This window comes from Miniopterus schreibersii (genome assembly GCF_964146895.1).
Source record: "Miniopterus schreibersii genome assembly, chromosome: 1".
NCBI lineage: Eukaryota > Metazoa > Chordata > Mammalia > Chiroptera > Miniopteridae > Miniopterus > Miniopterus schreibersii.
This window is the reverse complement of record NC_138101.1, coordinates 173,803,230-173,821,576: the sequence shown is the minus strand read 5'-3', so window position 1 is coordinate 173,821,576 and position 18,347 is coordinate 173,803,230. Positions and strand designations below refer to the sequence as shown.

General features: G+C 43.6%; 1 protein-coding gene across 1 annotated transcript in view; it reads left to right on the top strand.

The window, feature by feature from the left end:
• Positions 1-3,358: 3,358 nt before the first annotated feature.
• KCNH5 (potassium voltage-gated channel subfamily H member 5) overlaps positions 3,359-18,347 on the top strand; it is a 218,003-nt gene continuing 203,014 nt past the window's right edge. The window contains exon 1 of the mRNA XM_081150235.1: positions 3,359-3,639. Coding sequence (XP_081006361.1) covers positions 3,567-3,639 — 73 coding nt within the window. The 5' untranslated portion in view covers positions 3,359-3,566. The remainder of the gene's footprint in view (positions 3,640-18,347) is intronic.

The window sequence follows — 18,347 nt, the reverse complement described above, 5'->3', positions numbered from 1 at the left end:
TCTGTGAAATGAAAACTTCAAACAGGAGATTAAGAAAAGTGTGTAAACTAAGGATTTGATACTTTCTAACTATTATTTTTTACAATAATTAAAATAATCCAAAGCTATAATGCTGTGCAGTTAAGGACAAAGAAGAAAGGATAAGTGTCTTTTTAATTAAATCCACAAATGGAAACGAACGGGAAGTTCTACCAGGGACTGTGTGACTGTGTCTTAATGGGTCCAAAGGAGTTTCCTCTTTGAGAAGTGTGAGCTAATGCTCCCACAGAGCAGTGATTTAGAACAGGGGCACTTCTACTAGACGGGAAATGCTGGGCAGCCGAGATCTTATCAACACCCAGAGGCAAGAGTGGGCAGCCCATGAGGTGCAAACCAGCCTATGGATTTGAACTGTTTCCTTTTAATGTTGATGATGGATTTATCAAATCATGTTAGAAGTCTAGGATAGTAATCTATGAATTATATATGTATATATTTTAAAAACATTAGCCTGCCTGTGCACAACCCCAGTCTGTGAATGGCTGATTAGTCTAGAACAGCGATTTTCAGCCTTTTTCATCTCATGGCACACATAAACTAATTACTAAAATTCTGTGGCACACCAAAAAAGACATATTTTTTGCTGATCTGACAAGAAATAGATATAATTTTGATTCACTTACACCGGACGGCTATTGTTGTGTTGGCTGTTGTTATTTTTTTAATTTGAAAATCTAATGGAAAAGAGGTCAGTTTCTTTTACTATATAGTTGCGCATTGCATGTTTTAAAAATTCTTGCGGCCACAGCACACTGGTTCAAAATTGCTGGTCTAGGACCATGATCTGTCTGTACACTAGCCTAGTCGCCATGAACACAGGTCATACAAAAACTCATCCAAGATTTTAATTTGCACTTTTCTGATGATTAGTGACATCGAGCATCTTCTCATATATCTATTGGCCATCTGTATGTCCTCTTTGGGGGTTGCGTGGGGGTGATGAAGGGATTGAGCAAAAAAGAAAAAAAAAGAAAGAAAAACAACTCATGGACACTGAGAGTGGGTAGGGGGAGGTGGAGGAGGGAATAGTGGGGATAAGTGGTGATTGAAGGAGACTTGACTTAGGGTGGTAAACTGCACAATACAGTGTACAGATGATGTGTTATAGAACTGTGCACCTGAAACCTGTATAATTTTGTTAAGTAGTATCACCCCAATACATTCGTAAAAAGGAAACCCCCCCAAAACTCACCGAGGGGGGAAATCCATCTGTTTGAGGAGGCCTCTCCAGGTCCCCTTTGCTTACGCATACCCTGTCAACTGCAGGGAAGAAGCTGTAACGTCAACTGCATCTTTGACTCCTGCAGGAGGCAAGCGAACCTCAAGGATCCAATCTGTGCTCAAGTCCCTTGTTATTCAACAAAAGACACCCCAATGGATTTAGAAGACATTCTAGCTGCCAGGGAGGAAACTTGCCCCAGTGCCCCACCAGTAGTGCTTTGGGTAGAAAGCTGAAATAGCCAGTGTTATTTTCCACAGAGTCTTGATTTTATTTTGCAGAAAGAATCCTAGCAGAGCAAACTGCTCTTTGCCTCTAGTCAGCCTTCTAGGTTTGCTCAGCTGCCCAAGCTCTGGGCAAACACGCAGACATTTCTGAGAGCAGAGGGAACAAATGACCCTAAGTAAAACCTGGGTCCTGGTTGTGCATGTATGTCTCTCCCCCACAGGCCAGGCCCCTCACCTGGGGTGCTCAGGAGAGAGAGCCATGGGAATGGGAGGTCGGTGACTGGTAATCTAGGGGGTTCCAAACAAAGCCAGGTAGGGCCCCTGCCTCCTTTCCTTCTGGCTGCCCTCTGGCCCTGAGCGGATGTTTCCTTTGACTCCAGCCTGAGGATTTCCACTGCTTCTGGGCAATTTAGCCTCACCATTTCTAACAGGGATTACCTAGCATATTCTGACCCCAAGGTAAAGGGGACGCCCTGTCCAGCTTTCCTTTTGCCTTCGTTGCTTCCCACTTCCCCGGGCCACCAGCCTCCGGCCCTGCCTCAGCGCGCTCTCGGCCCGCTCCTGGACCCTGCTGGAGCCGCGGCCCTTTCTCCGCAGGCCCAGGGGAGCTTCGGGAGAGGGAGCCTTAGATGGTGCTTCTCAGACCTGACCGCGCAGCCTGTGTACCTGGAGGGCTTATTGAAACAGACGGTTGGCCCTCGCCCCGGTTCCTGGCTCCCCCTCTGGGGTAGACAGAGCCCCATAACTTGCATTTCTAACAAGTCCTTGGGAGGTGCGGCCAGTCGGGACCACTTTGAGAACCACTGTCTTGGATAGCAGAAGACGCCGCGGCATGAGCGCCCCCTTTCTCCCCGTCTCCCCGCTGCATGCTCACCTACCCCCCCCCCCCCCCCCCGTTCCCGCTTTGGGACTCAGTTTCTAAGGGCTGCACTCCTGCCCCCGGTTTCGGGTACGAGCGGATGGAGGGCTGTTAGAGGGGAGCCCGTGGGCACCAGCCCTGCTCAGCTTGGCCCGGCGCCGCCCGGGATCCGCCGCCACCGCCGCGGCCGCAGGCCTCCCGCGGGTGTGCGTTGCCGCCCCCTCCCCCGGCTCCTCGCACTAAGTGCCGTCGTCTCAGCAACTTCGCCGCGGAGGCCGGCTCGCCGTGGCCGCCCGCGCTCCGTCCGCAGCCGGGGAAGCGCTGCCCCCGCGCAGCGCCAGACCCAGCCTCGGGGGGCTCCGCGGGGCGCGCGGGGCGGGCGCTGAGAGCTCCCGCGTGGAGCTCGGAGCCCAAGCCCCGAGGGGGAGGGGGCGCGGCGTCCCGTGGCCGCCCCGCGTCCCGCCGCCCGGCCAGTAGCTGCTCGGCGCCCAGCCTCGGCGGAGCGGGGCCACCTCCGCCCGCAGACGCGTTCGGGGCTCGGACCCGGCGGGAGAAGCTGAGCTGTGATCCCGCCGACTGCGCGCTGCCCTCCGCGGCACCCTGCCTGCGTCCCCCACTCCCTCTCCCACCCCACGGCCCGCGGGACGGCGAGGGGGGCGGACGCGGGGCGCAGGGCCCCGCAGAAGTTGGGCTCGGCGGGCGGCAGGCGCGATCCAGCCGCGGGAGGGGCGGCTCCCGCGGGGCGAGGGGCGAGGGCGCCGCGCCGGGTCCGCGTCCGGGCCACGAGGGACTGGACGGCGGGGCCTGAGCCGGCTCTTCCCGCTCCCCCGGCCCGGGGCGCGGGGCAGGGGGGAAATGCTGAGCCCGCGCGCCCGCGACCAGGGCGCCCGCGGCAGCAGCCCCGGCGGCGGCTGGAGCATCAGCACCGGCGGGACGGTGACAGCGGGGGCGGCGCAGGCGCACTGTGCCCCGCGGAGCCCGCAGCTCCCGCGCCCCGTGTGCGGCGCCGCCACAGTCTGGGCAGCGGCGGCGGGGGAAGCGCTACTACCATGAACTGCCTGGCCGGCCTCCCCAGAGCTGTTCATCCGGGTCGGGCTGCAGACTCCGCCGGGGGGCCCCGCCGCCGCGCCCCCTCTCCTCTCGGCTCCATCTTCTCCGCCTCCTCTCCCCGCAGCCCCCCCTCCCCCGCCGCGGATCCTGGCCGCCGCTCTCCAGACCCAGGATGCCGGGGGGCAAGCGAGGGCTGGTGGCACCGCAGAACACGTTTTTGGAGAACATCGTCAGGCGCTCCAGCGGTAAGAAGAGTTGCAGTTCAGCACGCCCCGCGGCGCCCGCGCGCCCCCCGCGCGCCCCGCGCCCCTCTCCCGAAGGGGGCGGGATGCCCGCAGCCCTACCTGGGGGCCTGGGGACCCGCCGGGCGGGGTGGGGGCGCGGGAGCGAGGGGCGGCGGAAAGTTAGCCGCCTGCCCGTCTCAGGATGGGCTCCCCCCTCCCGCCTGTCCAGGGGCAGGAACGGGGGAGCTGAGGGGAGCGGGTGGGGAGTTGACTTCCAGTCTGCGGGGGGGTATTTTTCTTGCTCTTCCTGTTGCCACCGCCTCCAAGTAGGTTGCAGAGACCCAACAAATGCTTAGAGTTTGGTTAATCTCAGTGCAAGGGTTTCCTTCAAGTTGGCTGCAAAAGTGGCTGCTTAATAAGATTTACTCTCTCGATTGGCTTTTGGGCCCCGGTAGGCGCCGCTGAAAGGAACCTGGTGCTAGGGAGTCATTGAAGTGGCACCTAGTGAACAGAGCACTTGACAATGGGAAGACAATTACTAGGGTCAAACGTGTGTTGGAAGTCTCTCTCGCTTTTGTCTTAAAATTGTGCATTGGCCCATAATGATTCGTATGATATTTGACTCGACTTAAACAGGAGCCGTGTAGAAGGGAAGCAATAGCTTCTGTGCTTTTAAGGTAACTAGAGAAAGGATTTTTTAAAAAACCATTTACCTTGATATTGATGTGAAGGTTTTCTTGTGTCTTTAAAATACCACCCACCTATGCGTTCATGTCCCCCAAGGTGTTCTGAGTGGGGATGGTTCTATATTTCACATTTTAAGACCTTGTAAACTTTGCCTTTTACTGAAATCTCTACATCTCCTACTTGTTTTAAATTCTTTTAGATAATTTTCAATTTTATAAGGAAGATATGTAAAGTATCCTTTAAAGTCCCCCCCCCCCTTTAGAGGTCTGTTAATTTATATTGAGATTCCCTTGCTTGGAGAATTATGAGAGAGACATTTCTGCATTGATTACAGTAGAGCTTGGACCAAAGTGATTGAAATACTCTCTGCAATTCCATAACTGTTTGTTTATTCATTCGCTCATTCATTAAAAGAATATTTTCCAGGGTGGGGGTCCTTATACAACAGACACTCTGTGGGGTCCTTTGGATAAGAAAATGATTAAGACACTTCTTTTCTCAGGAAGTTCCCTCCTAGTGGGTAAGACCAAAGCACACTCGAATGATAATAAATAATTAAATATAATTATGCTTTCCCTGAATTGGTAGATTAAGCTATAGGAATTCTTATATTAAGATCTCTTCGGAAACTCAGCTTGCACATATTTCCCCTGATTTGGGGACTGTACATACTAAATGTCCCAAGCAATTTTTCACAAAACTCTGACGTGTGACTTTTCTTCTTCCACTGTGGTCAGTACCTGCTACTGTACAAGTCTAGAGTTGACTTTTTGAGTCTGACCTAGTAGCTAATAGGCCTGATCTAAATAAAAAACAATAGTTTTAGCCATTCCAGTATGATTTCAAATGTATTTTTGATTTTTTATGATGATATAAAATGTAAATATATAATGGTAGACAATGGCTATGTTTATTACCTTCTTGTATTTATATTATTCAAGACCTAAAGTACTGGGGATACTACTGTTAAAACAACCAGTATGAGAAATTTAAAGGTTATTAGAATCAGTTATTTAAGGGACATCAGTCTTATTTCAGCTCTCTCATTCTCTTGCATTATTTCAACTCCTTGTAACTTGGTCTGTGGCAGGACTTTTCAGACTAAAGGAGAAAACCCATAGGCTCTCTGTTGCTCTGCAGGGAAACCAGATGATGACGGTCCCTTGACTGCAGTTTACTAATACAGCATCTTTGAAACTTCTTACACAGACTGGAACTATGAGCCAGTTTTTAGATTACCTTTTACTTCAGATACACCATGAAATGAAGACTTAACTTGTGTGGCTTAGAAACATCTGCTTCTGCAGCCTCCATTTTACATCTTCCATCCAAATTAGTGATTGTTCTGTCCTTCTCACATGCCACGCTCATAACTGCTTCATTGGTTTAATGTTTCTTTTTGTGGCTAACACCTCGTGCAAGCGACAGTGTATCTGTTTTAGCATTTTACATGCCACCTCCAATTGCTTATGGCTGACTTTTAATACCACTGCTCAAAAGCTGAGCTTTGCTGGAAATGTGTTAGGTACTCGGGGTAAGTATATGTGCATGTGTATGTAATAAATACTGAAAAGTCTCAGTACTGCTTTACAGGGAGAACCCAGGACAATGAGAATTACATTAAACTGGTCCACATATTCACGTGGGAGTATCCCATAGCTGTTGCCATTTCTACATGACTTGGCAGAGAAATAGATACATTCATTCTGAGGGATTGTTTAACTGAGATTAACAGAGACAATTCCCTCCGGAATTCTCACAGACAGATCGAGTTTGTCACAGCGAATGCTTCACTATTCTCTAAATGGACAACACTGAAAGCGAAGTGCTGGTAGAGCTTCAGTGGAAGAAGAAAGAACAGAAGGCAGCGCTCCCAATATAGTTAAGAACTGGGGAGGCAGGCTGGGGTTCTGTTTACCTTTACCCCCGAAATGCTTCTCCTCCTGATGCAACATCGTTTGCTTCTTATGAAAAGATCAGGTCTTTTAGGGAGAGTAAAATGAAATAGAAACATATATGGAGAGATTCACGCAGATAAACATATGGACCAGCATCCACCTAGATACAAAGATAGATGCAGAAGAAACCTCTCTTTTTTTAACACACAGAGAGATGTAGAAAGTAACAGAAATACAGAGAGGAAGGGAGGGAAGGAAGGAGGGAGGGAAGAAGGGAGGGAGGGAAGGAAGGAGGGAGAGAAGGAGATATATATATAGAGAGATTAGACGTGAAAGGGAAACAAAGAGAAAGCAAAACATCAGCCTTGTTTGTCCATGGATGTCACTGAGCTGAAATCTCAGCCAATTAGACATCCGTCAGAGAACTTCTTGATGCTGCAGAAGCAAAGAGCAAGAAGTGCGGTATATTTGGGTATTGTTTTTAAATGTGAGGAGTTCCTAATAAAATTCCAAACCCCTCAGTTGTAATTTCCCAGAAGAATGGTGCTATTTTGTGTGCCCTGGCGTAGCGTAATAGCCCATTTGCTATGATTTCGCGTCTCCTGAGATGGGATTTTTGCTTTCCTTATTTAGTTGACTCAGTCTGTTACGGGGAGGCGTTTCAAATTATTACCGGTGATTCCAAGTCTATAAAATAAAACAATGAAGGCCATTGAGTAGGATGGATACACACATACTTTATAGACAAATCCCAAAATATTAGAAGTAGCAGATTGCTCCTTTTCATTTTAAGATATAAGACAAGATCATTTTAGACAAATAAAAGTAATTACAAGTAATTCTTGGCATGTGATTCTAGTAGGTAGAGAGAGCACATTATTACTCCAGGAAGCTGTAAAGATCAAAAGTATAAATGGCAAGGGTTAGGGACATTTTGGGCTGGCAGGAGTAAGTCGGTGCGTAGGGAAAGTTTGGGAGCTGTGTGGTGAGTTCATTACACCTGTGCAACGTCTCATGGACGGTCTCCGGCCCAAAGTGCTTATTGACCCAATCTGTGTTGGGAACATTATTAGTTTCAATTTCAGTTATTTACGCAAGCTATTCATTAATATATATTGGGCAGTAAGGAGCAGTAAACTTGTGGGTAAAAGGGAAAAAAATCACTGAAATAAAGTAACAGTGTTTGGAACTATCAGGTGGAATTTTAGATCTAAAAACAAAATAAAACACTTACAAGGCCTTCACTTTGGTTACGTCTTTGGGCAGCACATTGATTCAGGGGTTGTCATTGATTCCTTGAGAAATTGGCAGAAGTGGTTATTTTGGGTGACAGTAAACTAGGTTGCCATTTTGAAAAATTATAACTTCGAAAATAATGTGTTCTTATTAGAAGTTAAATATTGCTCTTTCATATTTTAAATACTATGAAAAACTACAGTGGGCTCAGGAAAGAAGACTGAGGAGGTAGTAGTTTTGAAGCACTTAACTTTCAAGAGAAGAAGTTCAATGCACTCAGTTTCCACTTTTCTTGAGGTACCCAGGCTGCACAAGCACTTTCTTTAGTCAGTTACTTCTTGTAGGAATATCCAAAATTATTTTTGTGTTATAATGAATGTTTGTAAAAACCGAGATCTTAAAGAAGAACCTATAGGGGAGGGGATAGAGCCACTAATGATTGAAAAACGAAACCAAAAAGGGATAATAACTTTTAAGTATTATTCAATTTAAAAGAAATGGTGAAAAAATGGGTATTTTAGATATAAATTTCTTGATTTCTTTTTTTTCTTGAAAGATTTTCTTTAACATCTAAACCTCTATTCAGGAAATATTGATAAAACCATGTAGTAGTGTTTTAGAAGCATTGGTTTACCCAGGTCTTATAACGCATCCCTTTCACAATTAAAATATCATAGAGGTTGAAATTATACCGACAGATTCCTAAATTATATGTATAAATAAGCCAGAGGATTGTCTCTTGCTTTAGGGCCCACAGTGCATTATATAACAAATGCAGTACTTTCCTGACTAGACAGCTGTTTATCGCAGGACACTCTTGTTTTCCTTAAAATTGCCCTCGTTGTCTATCTTTTGCTTGGTTCCAGAATTAGGGTGTGTACTAAACCCATGTACTGGCCATCTTTTACCTGCCCTGCTAACAGAACCAAATGAGAATAGTATTTGATAGAAGGGAGCCCCTATGATTATTTTGACAGTACTGATCAGATTTCCAAAAAGAAATCCTTTGGTTTAGTCAATATTTATCTTCGACTCTCATGGCTAATAACAGCTGTTTGCTGGCAGGGACAAACAACGCCGCCACATTCTCCAGTGCCTGGCCTGGGGAAAGGTTGCTTGTCTGTCTCCAAAGCTCTGTAGTTGGCATTTACCACAAGAGGTCACTGTAGGTTCTGTCACAGGTGAACCAAGTGGTTCATTTTTTTTTCTTTTTCTGTTTTCTTTTTTCCTCAAGTTTCATTGAAGGTTAAAATCAATATAGCTAGTTGTTACTCTTGGAAGAAAATACTTAAAATATAAGACATAAGAAAGTAAAACTAAGAAAGGCATTTCTTTCTTTTAATCATTACAATCTTATTTTAGTTGATGGCGACCAATGTTTTGTGACTAAATGAATGGGGTATTAATATAAACAGTTTATGTAAAGGAGTAAATTTAAATACATTTTAGACTAGTAGAACATTTACTTTAGCAGATGGACAAAGTTTGTTATATATACCTTTTTACTGTGGTGTAATATATAAGAAATATAAAGAAAATGCTGTGTAAATAATGTTCTTCCTGGAAGGATGAATATATATTTTATATTTCAATAAAATTTGTCCTTTAGCACATGTCTTCTTTTAAGCATATGTCTTGGTATAAGTTATATTAAATTGGTGAAGGAATCAGTTTATGACAGTGCTTTGATTTTATTGACAGATGGTTACTTGTCTAGGATATAATTTTAGTATTTTGATATTATACAAACTTTTGACATAAAATATAGAGCTAAAACAAATATTCTTCAAAGTTCTCCAAACTTATTAAACTACTTCCAAAATATGATTAGAAGTAATATTACTTTAAGAGGTGTCATTTCATATTAATCAGCAAGTCTCAATCTTGGTTTTAGGGATTTTTTTCTTTTGGGGAGGGTTAGAAATCACATATTGAGATATGCTTTGAAATGTCTTAAATAAAATTAGCTTTAATGGGAAATTAAAATATGCCATACAGTAATTTTATGAATGAAAGAGCTATGTCGTGAAAGAAAGTAAACATAAGTAATAAGTCACAACCAAAACCCAGTGGCAATTGTTGTGGAAACTGAGGTAAAGAAAGTAGTCTTGATGTGCTCTAAGAAATGGATATTTATAGAACATTTTCCTTTACCAACAGCTGAGTAGAATTTTTAAAAAATCCCCTTTTATGTTCTTGTCACACACACACAAAGGAAAGAAAATGATAACTATGTGAGGTCATGGATAAAATAATTAGTTTGATTGTGGTAATCATTTCACAATGTACACATATATCAAACCATCAAGTTGTACACCTTAAAACACCTTAAATATATACAATTTTTACTTGTCAATTGTACCTTAATAAAGTTGAAAAAAATCCTCAGTATGTTCCACTAAATACTCTAACTTAATAATGTATGGCATGATTCCTTTTATCACTGAGGAATGAATAAAAAGAATTCTTTAAATATCCTTATTTTATGTAATGTAGAAGTTAATATTGGAATGGTTTAGGCTTGAAAAATAGGTGATCAAATGACAGCAGTAATAATATAGTCTCATAAATCAGTGTGTATTTTAGAGACTATTTTAGTATTTGGTTGTATGTGGTTAGTCTTAAAATAAAGGGACATAGTTGTTTATATTCTAGGTAGTAGTTTTGTGATATATTTTTTTCACATGGAAAAATGTAGAAAAATTAAATAAAAAGCAGAGTAATTTAGATAGGAAGAGTGGTTGAAAAGCTATTTGAAATTTTGTTGAAATGAATTTCTTTCTTTCTTGGGGTCTGGTCCCAGAAAGAAATAAGTACTATGTATGAGGATCTATTGATTTGAAGAGATAAGCGATTTGGGATCTGAGCTAAAGTGCACAATCATAACAGTTTCTAAAGACAATAACATAAAACTGGGAAGTCATGAAAATGTTGCTATACGAACTAAGCTCTATAAGGACATAGGTCATACCTTGCACATACTTTATACCCTCTACTGTGAAGAGCACGTAGCACTAAGTACTAGTTAAATAAAGGCTTTTTGATTTTTGTCTCCTACATTAAACAAGTCCATAATTGATTTTTCCCCAAAACAATGCTGATTAAATCTATTAAGGAAGCTTGTATAGGTAATTGCACTTTAAAATTCTTAATCAGTGCATTCATTTCAACATGGAAAGCGCATTGTACAGGGCCAGTCAGATGAGGCTCACGAGGGCACGCGAGGTGAGCATGTAAGTGACCTCAGGCTCATCTATTCCAACCTCAGGTACAGCCGAAATCGTTTCTATCTCCGAGGGCTTAAAAGCTCGACTATTTTATGGGAGAAAGAACTGTTTAGAAGTGTATTGATTCTAATTAAATTATTTTAAGACAGTTTTGCAGTTAGTAGTTACTGACGGGAAGCTTTATCGGCGAGGGGAAGTGTCCCCTGAGTGCTTTGCCTGGAGGAGTGGCCTTCAGGGCTGCGCCGTGTGCGGCGGGCGAGGGGACTGGACGCTGGCTCTCGAGCCTGCAGGGCCCGCCTCCGATCACCAAGTCCAACTGAAACGCCAACAACTCACTTGGATTGAGGGACAAGTTAACCTTTATCCTGACCTTTTCTGTAAGTCTTTTTTTGTCTGCTGGCATATTTTTTTAAAATTTGAGGCAAATTAAAACACAATGAGTTTATTTTCATGTATTTATAGCATTGAGAGAATAGAGGAAATTTTCAATGACACTTAAATAACCCCAGAATAAAGTCCCTTAAAAAACCCCATCCTTTTGCTTGGTCCTCATACTCTTTCTAGTTATTCATTTATTAATTCAACAAAAATTTATTGAGCGCCTGTGTGCTAGGCACTGACCTAAGCACTGGAGAGGCATAATGAAAACAATGATAAAAATGTTTCTTTTTATTTAATTTTATTCGAAGGCAGTGTGCACATTGGTTAAGAGCCGTAGGTCCTGGCTCTGTTGCTTACTAGCTCTGTGACTTACTTATCTGTACCTAGTTTTCTCTGTAAAACACAAGTAATGATAGTGCCTAGCTTATGGCGTTGGAGTGAGGGTTACATGAGGTAATACGTGCAAAGTGCTAAGGACAGTGCCTGGCAGGCAAGAAGCAGTATCAGTGTCAGTGCTGTTCGTTATTGTCCTCATTTAGCTGTTTAAATCTTTGAATGCGTCATCTGTAGTCGATGCCTTTCATTCTGGGCCACCGTTTCCTTTTCTGTCTGTTTTCAAGTGATCTCTGTCTATAGCGCGGTGTCGCAGCCCCCCGGAAGGTTACCTGCAGGGGAGCATTCCTGTGAGTCCAGAGGCCTCCTGTTTGGCTGGATCCTTCTGGCTTGGCGGGGTCTGAGACTGCTCCCCGCCCTCTCCGCATACTTGTCCGCCTTTTAGATTTCCCGTCTCTGCACTTTCTCCTGCCCTTCTTCCTGGCTTCTCTTTCTGTTCCTTTTTTCTGCCCCTCTCCTCCCTTCTGCAGAATGAGCGGTCATTGGGTTGAGCTTTCGGCTGTCTTTCCTCCGTCTGCACCCCCTCTTCAGAGCACCCTTGTCCTCCGTGCTGCCTTACCCTCCCATGTTTCCAGTGGCCTGCACCATTTCTCTTCTTGTACTTCCCACAGGTCGCTAAGACTCAGTGTGGCCAGAACTGAATTTATCATTGGTTTTAGCTTCAAACAGACTTCGTTTCTTTGGTATTTCCCCATTTCTGTCAAAGGTATCGAGGTATAATTACCAATCACCAATCCTTAGGGGTAAGAATTTTTCCATGCACTTCTTTTTTAAAAAAATTCCTTTATTAATTTTTAGAGAGAGAGAGGAAGGCGGAGAAGGATGGGGGGGGAGAGAGAGATTTGTTGTTCCACTTATTTATGCATCATTGGTTGCTCCTTGTATATGCCCTGACCTGGGATCGAACCCACAACCTTGGGGTATCAGGACGATGCTCTAACCAATTGAGCTACCTGGACAGGGCACCATGTATTTCTTTTGTACCCTCCATAAGTGTTGTGTGCAGAGTGAGTGAATTTATACCCATTCAGTATACTGACTCATCTCAGGGCATGAAACGTCCATAACTGACATCATGTGCAGCCAGTATACATAAATATGATGGATCAAAGAAAGAATTACAGGTGGGAAGACATTCCCCTATTCATTCCTAAAGCAGTCTCTCTCCACTCGAGCAACCACAGTCAAGGTAACTGTTAATCTTTCTGTAACTCTATGGGGCATTTCCAAGCTCAGAAAACAGTGCTCTCAACAGAGCAAAGGCGTTTCCATCTCTGTGACGCAGACTGTCCTGGCTCGAACCTTTGCCTACAGAGACACACTCTGACTCTCCAGGATTATAATAACTACCTTGCAAGGTTGCTGGAAAAACCCAGCAAAGCCACAAATGTAGCAGATCTCACACTGTGCCTCATCATAATAAGGGCTTAATAAATATTCACCTTTTTCTATTGTCTCTAAATAAGGTAAGGTTGGCTGAGTTTTCTTTTTCTTTCTTTTAACCCAAGGAAAGCAAAGTATTAAGAGCTTAGATTGCCATAAACCTGTGGATCTGAGCTTAAAAGCAGTTGGATTCACTTTATCAAGGACTTATTTAGTTGGAGAAGAAAAAGACAAAAACTCAACAAGACCTACTGGTCAACAAAAACCTACTACTGAGAATCAAAGGAACATCAGTTCTCTTCACCTCAGTAACTGGCAGAGCTTGGAGAAGCCGAAGAAGGCAGAAATGTCAGCCTCTTTTTGTAACTGGCCCAGGGAAATCTGGCCAAAGGAGAGAAATGAATTGAATTTGCGATCTGTATCTTTTCCTTGAACAATGAGCTCCTAGTGCATAGATAGTAGAAATTAAAAAAAAAAATAGGACAAAGCTTTAGAAAGTTAATTGGATAGTGAATGCATTGAGAAAAGCTGTGCTTGTTTTCTACCAGGCATACAGGTTAGGCTAGTCTTTTAACTGAAATTCTTCATGAGTTATCTTGTCATTAGTGTCCCATTGCCTTAAAAGGTTGACTTCAAATAAAATGTATAATCCCTTCAGAACAGATGCAATTCATTTGCAAAAACAAGGCTTGTTTATTCACAGGATTGAAAAATGATCCTGAATCATTAAATATGTAATACTTTCCTCCCCTCTGATAAACACATCTTAACTGACTTAGCTTTTATCCAAGATTATATAATTGGTGAATGTCTTATGGCTTTAGGTATCTTAAGAAATTTTATTGTAATAAAATCCAGTAGAAAAACCATCATGATCTGTGTTCAGGTAAAGGTTTTTTGTTGTATTTTGAGATTATGAATCTTATAGGCCATTATTGCAGTCATATTTCCCTTCTAATGATTCTAATCAGTCTTCTTTTTAGAAACCCATCTTCTTATGAACAAAACACCAACTGTTAAGAGTAGAAACTTTCAATTGTTGAACATTTTTTTTTGGTGTGTAGAAATATTTCTATAATGAAATTGCTATTTTTCCTACCACTAGAATCTCAGAAATATGAAGTATCTCATGAGTTTGGAACCACTTTGGCTAGATGGAAAAATAATGCCATCAAAGAAACACAAAAGCTTATAAATGTACCTTTGATCTTGAAGGAGATGAAACATGGAGGCATATTTTTAACTTTGATGACAGCTGAACAAATTTGAATAAAGTAACAATTTTTTTTTGCATATTTCAGACTCCCATAGTGATGGTCTGCCTAATGTTGACAATATTATTACATAATAATTAGCCTCATTGTGGAAGGTACAAAGTGTATGTGTTGACACACACACACTCATACACACATTATATATATTTCCTTGTAGAACATTAGGATAAAGGTGTATTGTAAGGACAGGGAAGATACAGGCCTTTTACTCTGTTACTGATATAGTTGAAGTGGGCAGTGCACCTACCAGAAGTCAGCGTTGTGGAGGTGGCTTGACATAAATTATTTATGCTTTTGTTTAACCACCTATGCCAGGACTTTATTTAACCCAAACAAAATGTGTTGTATGTGCTTCAAGAATTTTGTTATTACTGTTCTATGAAACTTAAATATACGTATAGATATAGCTCACCTAGAAGACACGTTTAAAAAATAATATATACTCCATGATTTAAATTCACAGGTTTCTAGAGTGCAGGGGGATTTTGCTTAGGGATTTTATAGAATTATCAGTTCTTTGAAGAAAAATACCTTGCACAGCCCTTATCTATATTCCTGACATTGTCTAGCATTGCTCTAATAGTTATCTGTTGCTGTGTGACTTTAAACAGGAATCAGAATTCTTGTATTTGATTTGATTATTTAACAAGCATTTGTGGGTATACAGTGATGAACAAACAGACGTGGTCCCTGACCTCATGGAACTTGGAGGCTGGTAGGAAGACAGGCATTCAAAAATCTGATATCAAATATGTCGTTACAAATTGTGAAGCATTTTGAAGGAACGGGGGGGGGGGGGAGGTGCTGCGATCAAGTGTAACAGGGACTAATTCCAATTGGGAGATGGGATCAGGAGGTTGTGTTCAACTGAGACCTAAAGTAAGAGGTAACTAGATGGTATGTGGGCAGAAGAGGATTTCGGGCAATAAGAAAACATGCGAACAGTCCTGAGGACAGAAAGAGACCGGGACTGGCTAAGTTTGTGGAGCTTAAAGGCCGGTGCAGTTGGATCGCAGTGGGCAGAAAAGAGAGTGAGCTGGGAAGCAGGGTGGGCAGAGACCGTTAGGGGCCTGGCTAGTCAGGGCCAGGCTTTTGCGTTCTATCTGTCCCATGAAGCGGACAGATCTGGCCACAAGGGTTACTTGTGTAACGACAAGTTGGATTGGAGGGAGGAGGAGTGATATTAGGGGACCAGCTAGGAGATTAAGACAATAGTCCAGGCAAGAGATGATGGTGGCATGGCCTGGGATGGGTGCATTTGACATGTTGTGTTGGTAGAATTATTACGGCTTAGTTAGTGTTGGATGGCATGAATGAGGAAGCATCAGGACGACTTGCAGGGTTTTGACCCAGGCATCTGGGCACAGATAGGGGTAGGGAAGATCTCCCTGAGATGGGGAGAACTGAAGGCAGCCACTCTGGAGCGACACTCTAGAGATCACCCGCTTCACTCGGTCATCTCGCCCCCCTTTCATTGCCTTGAAGTAAACGGGCGCAGCCCGGGGAGCGTAGTGTGCCTGCGCGTGGAGATGTCTGCAAGGAGAAAGGGCGTCGCAGGCCGGGCAGTCAGCTCAGTCAGTCTGTTCTTGCGGATTAGAAACTTGGAGCTACCGATTTTAATAAGAGCCTGATTCGGATGAGAAACAAAGTAAATTGTTAAATAAACCCTAACCCCAAACCAAAGCCTAACGTTATAATGAATATTTGGCCGTCGGCATTGTTGAAATGCCCTCTTCAGCCAGTCTCTTTTAGGAAACGTCAGTGATGATTGCTTTGTGGGTTTTACTGTGTTGCCTTTAAGCTTCAAATTTCCCTTCTTGGCCACTGATGTTTGGAATGTGCATTCTTTAGCTCCTGGAATCAGAGGACTGTGGAGGTCGGGGTAACTTGGGGCTTTGAACACCGGCACTCAAGTCCTTTCTCGGGGACAGGTGATCTGGGGAGCCGCCGGAAACGCCCTGAGCCAGGCTTCCAGTTCCACCTGCTCTTCGCCTCTGCTGGAGGAGTCTGCGCCAGGGCTTCAGGGTGTTCAGAGTAAGAGCGATGATTTCTGGCCCGTGCGCTCCCCAAAGGTAGGACTAAGTGAGAAATCAGTGGGAAAAGCCAGTAGACTTTCCTCAGAAGCAGCCCTAGATGTTGGAAAAACTGTAAATTAGTGAAAGTGTTTTATTCGGTGTTTCGGGGCCTTTTCGTGAGGTTCTTTCCCTTCCCCTCCACTCCGTGTCTTCTGTCTTTGTCAGTACTCTAGAATTCTTTTGTGTGTCTTAGCACTTCTTAAAATATCTTAAAACTTCTCTGTGCTAGTGCTCTGAAATATATCCCTCTAGGGTGATTTTCATAAAAAAAAGATAGAGGGCGGGAGGAGGGGGGATAAAGAGAGATTTAACCCATTACCCTATTGTTAAATGTCCACGAGATTTCTGGATCAGAATACACAGTTTTCATAAAAACAAAACAAGATGAAAAAACACAAAGAACTGTCCAATCACGTCAGATACAGGTATTGTTGGAGCGGCTCAGAGGAAAACATTCTTGGAATTGCTGTAGAAAGGGAAGAAACACTTCACATACTTTTATATTAGTTTCATTGACTGAATATAACCTCTCTTCTTCCAGAAATTTCTGTCAGCCAGGATTATTCACCCCAGGGTTTGAATATGATCTCCTTTGGGGATGGGATTAATATGCAGGGGTATTGAGTCAAATGTTATTATTTCCCTATTGTGTGAAGAAATAGCACCGTAAAAAGGAAGTGCTTGCTTTACGTTATAGCAAAACAAAAGCTTAGCGGTTCAGAAACCCAGCGTGATAGAATAGCAAGTCTCAGGCAGCGAGGCCTGGCTCTGTGTTTCCCCCACCAGACACCCTTTTCCTGAGTTCGCCGAGCCCTTCAACTTTCCTGGCTGCTTTCCCATTTATAAAACAGAAGGAAAGGATGCAGGAGATGAGTGCATTCATGAGGTTGGGGATTGCCTGATGGTCTTGTTAAAATGCAGGTCTGATTCATCAGGTCTGGGTGGGTCCCAGATTGTGCATCGCTAATAAACTCCCAGGTCACACTGGCCCACACTTTGAGTAGCAAGGTACTAGATTAAAGTTTTCCAAACCTGGCTGAGCAAGAGACTTTTCTGGGCCGTTGTATTTTTGTGTTCTGCCCCGAGGGAGCCTGTTCAGCGTGCCTGCGCTAGACTTCAGCAATCTGCTTTTCTGACACTCATCCCGAGGTTCTGTTGCAGCTGCCAGCATTTAGAAATTGTTGCGGTAGCAAGTTAGTGCTTCTCCACCCTGGCTGCACAGAAGAACCACCTGAGAAGATTTAAAAACAAATGCCGAGGCCTGGATCTCACTCCAGAGCAATTAAGACAATCTCTGAGGGCTGGGGCTTGGGATGAGTAACTCGGGTGGTCCCCTCCAGCCCTCCTCGCCTCCATCCCAACTGAATGTGCAGTCCAGACTGGGAAACACTCAGGATTCCTCGTGGGCCATTTTGAATTAGAGGCCTGTGGTTTAGTTTTCAACCCTCTGACCCTTGAGGGAACAGTGCTTGTTTTATTTCATGTCTATCTCTGAGAGATACTGGATGGTCTTGAAAGAATACAGGGTAGGGCAAAAGTAGGTTTACACTTGTTCATATGGAAAATAACGCAATAATTAATAAATAATAATACAAGAATAAACTGTGTTTCGTGTACTCACAACTACAAACCTATTGTTGCCAAGCCCTATATAATGAGGTGTTTTCAAGATGCAGCCTCTTGCACAGGTACATTCAAGAATCTGCTCCTGGGTGGAATTGCAGCTTCTGAAATGTTCTGGGCTGCGGCCACCTGGTAGGGTTAAAGACCCGATTCTTAGGCCCTCCTGCAGGAACACATTGTGTATTAGAACCATTTGGACATGAAATGTTTGTAAACATTTTCAAGAAATGGAATAGGCCGGATCCCAAGAAGGGTTCTGTTTTCCACAGCTCTGGATGTACTGAGAGTGATGTTTAACCTTTTTCATCCCATGGCACAGAAACTAATTACTAAAATTTTGCAGCACACCCAAAAATATATTTTTTGCCAACCTGACAAAAAACAGGTATAATTTTGATTGATTAAAAAGTGTTATAATAGTAATGACCTACCCTTTTTGCTCCAAAGTAACTTTTTGAAAAATCAAGCGCCTATACTTGTATATAAGGATTTCTGGTACCAAGAAATCAGTTGCAACCTTATTATGTGACGTGACCAATAAGATGAAACTCT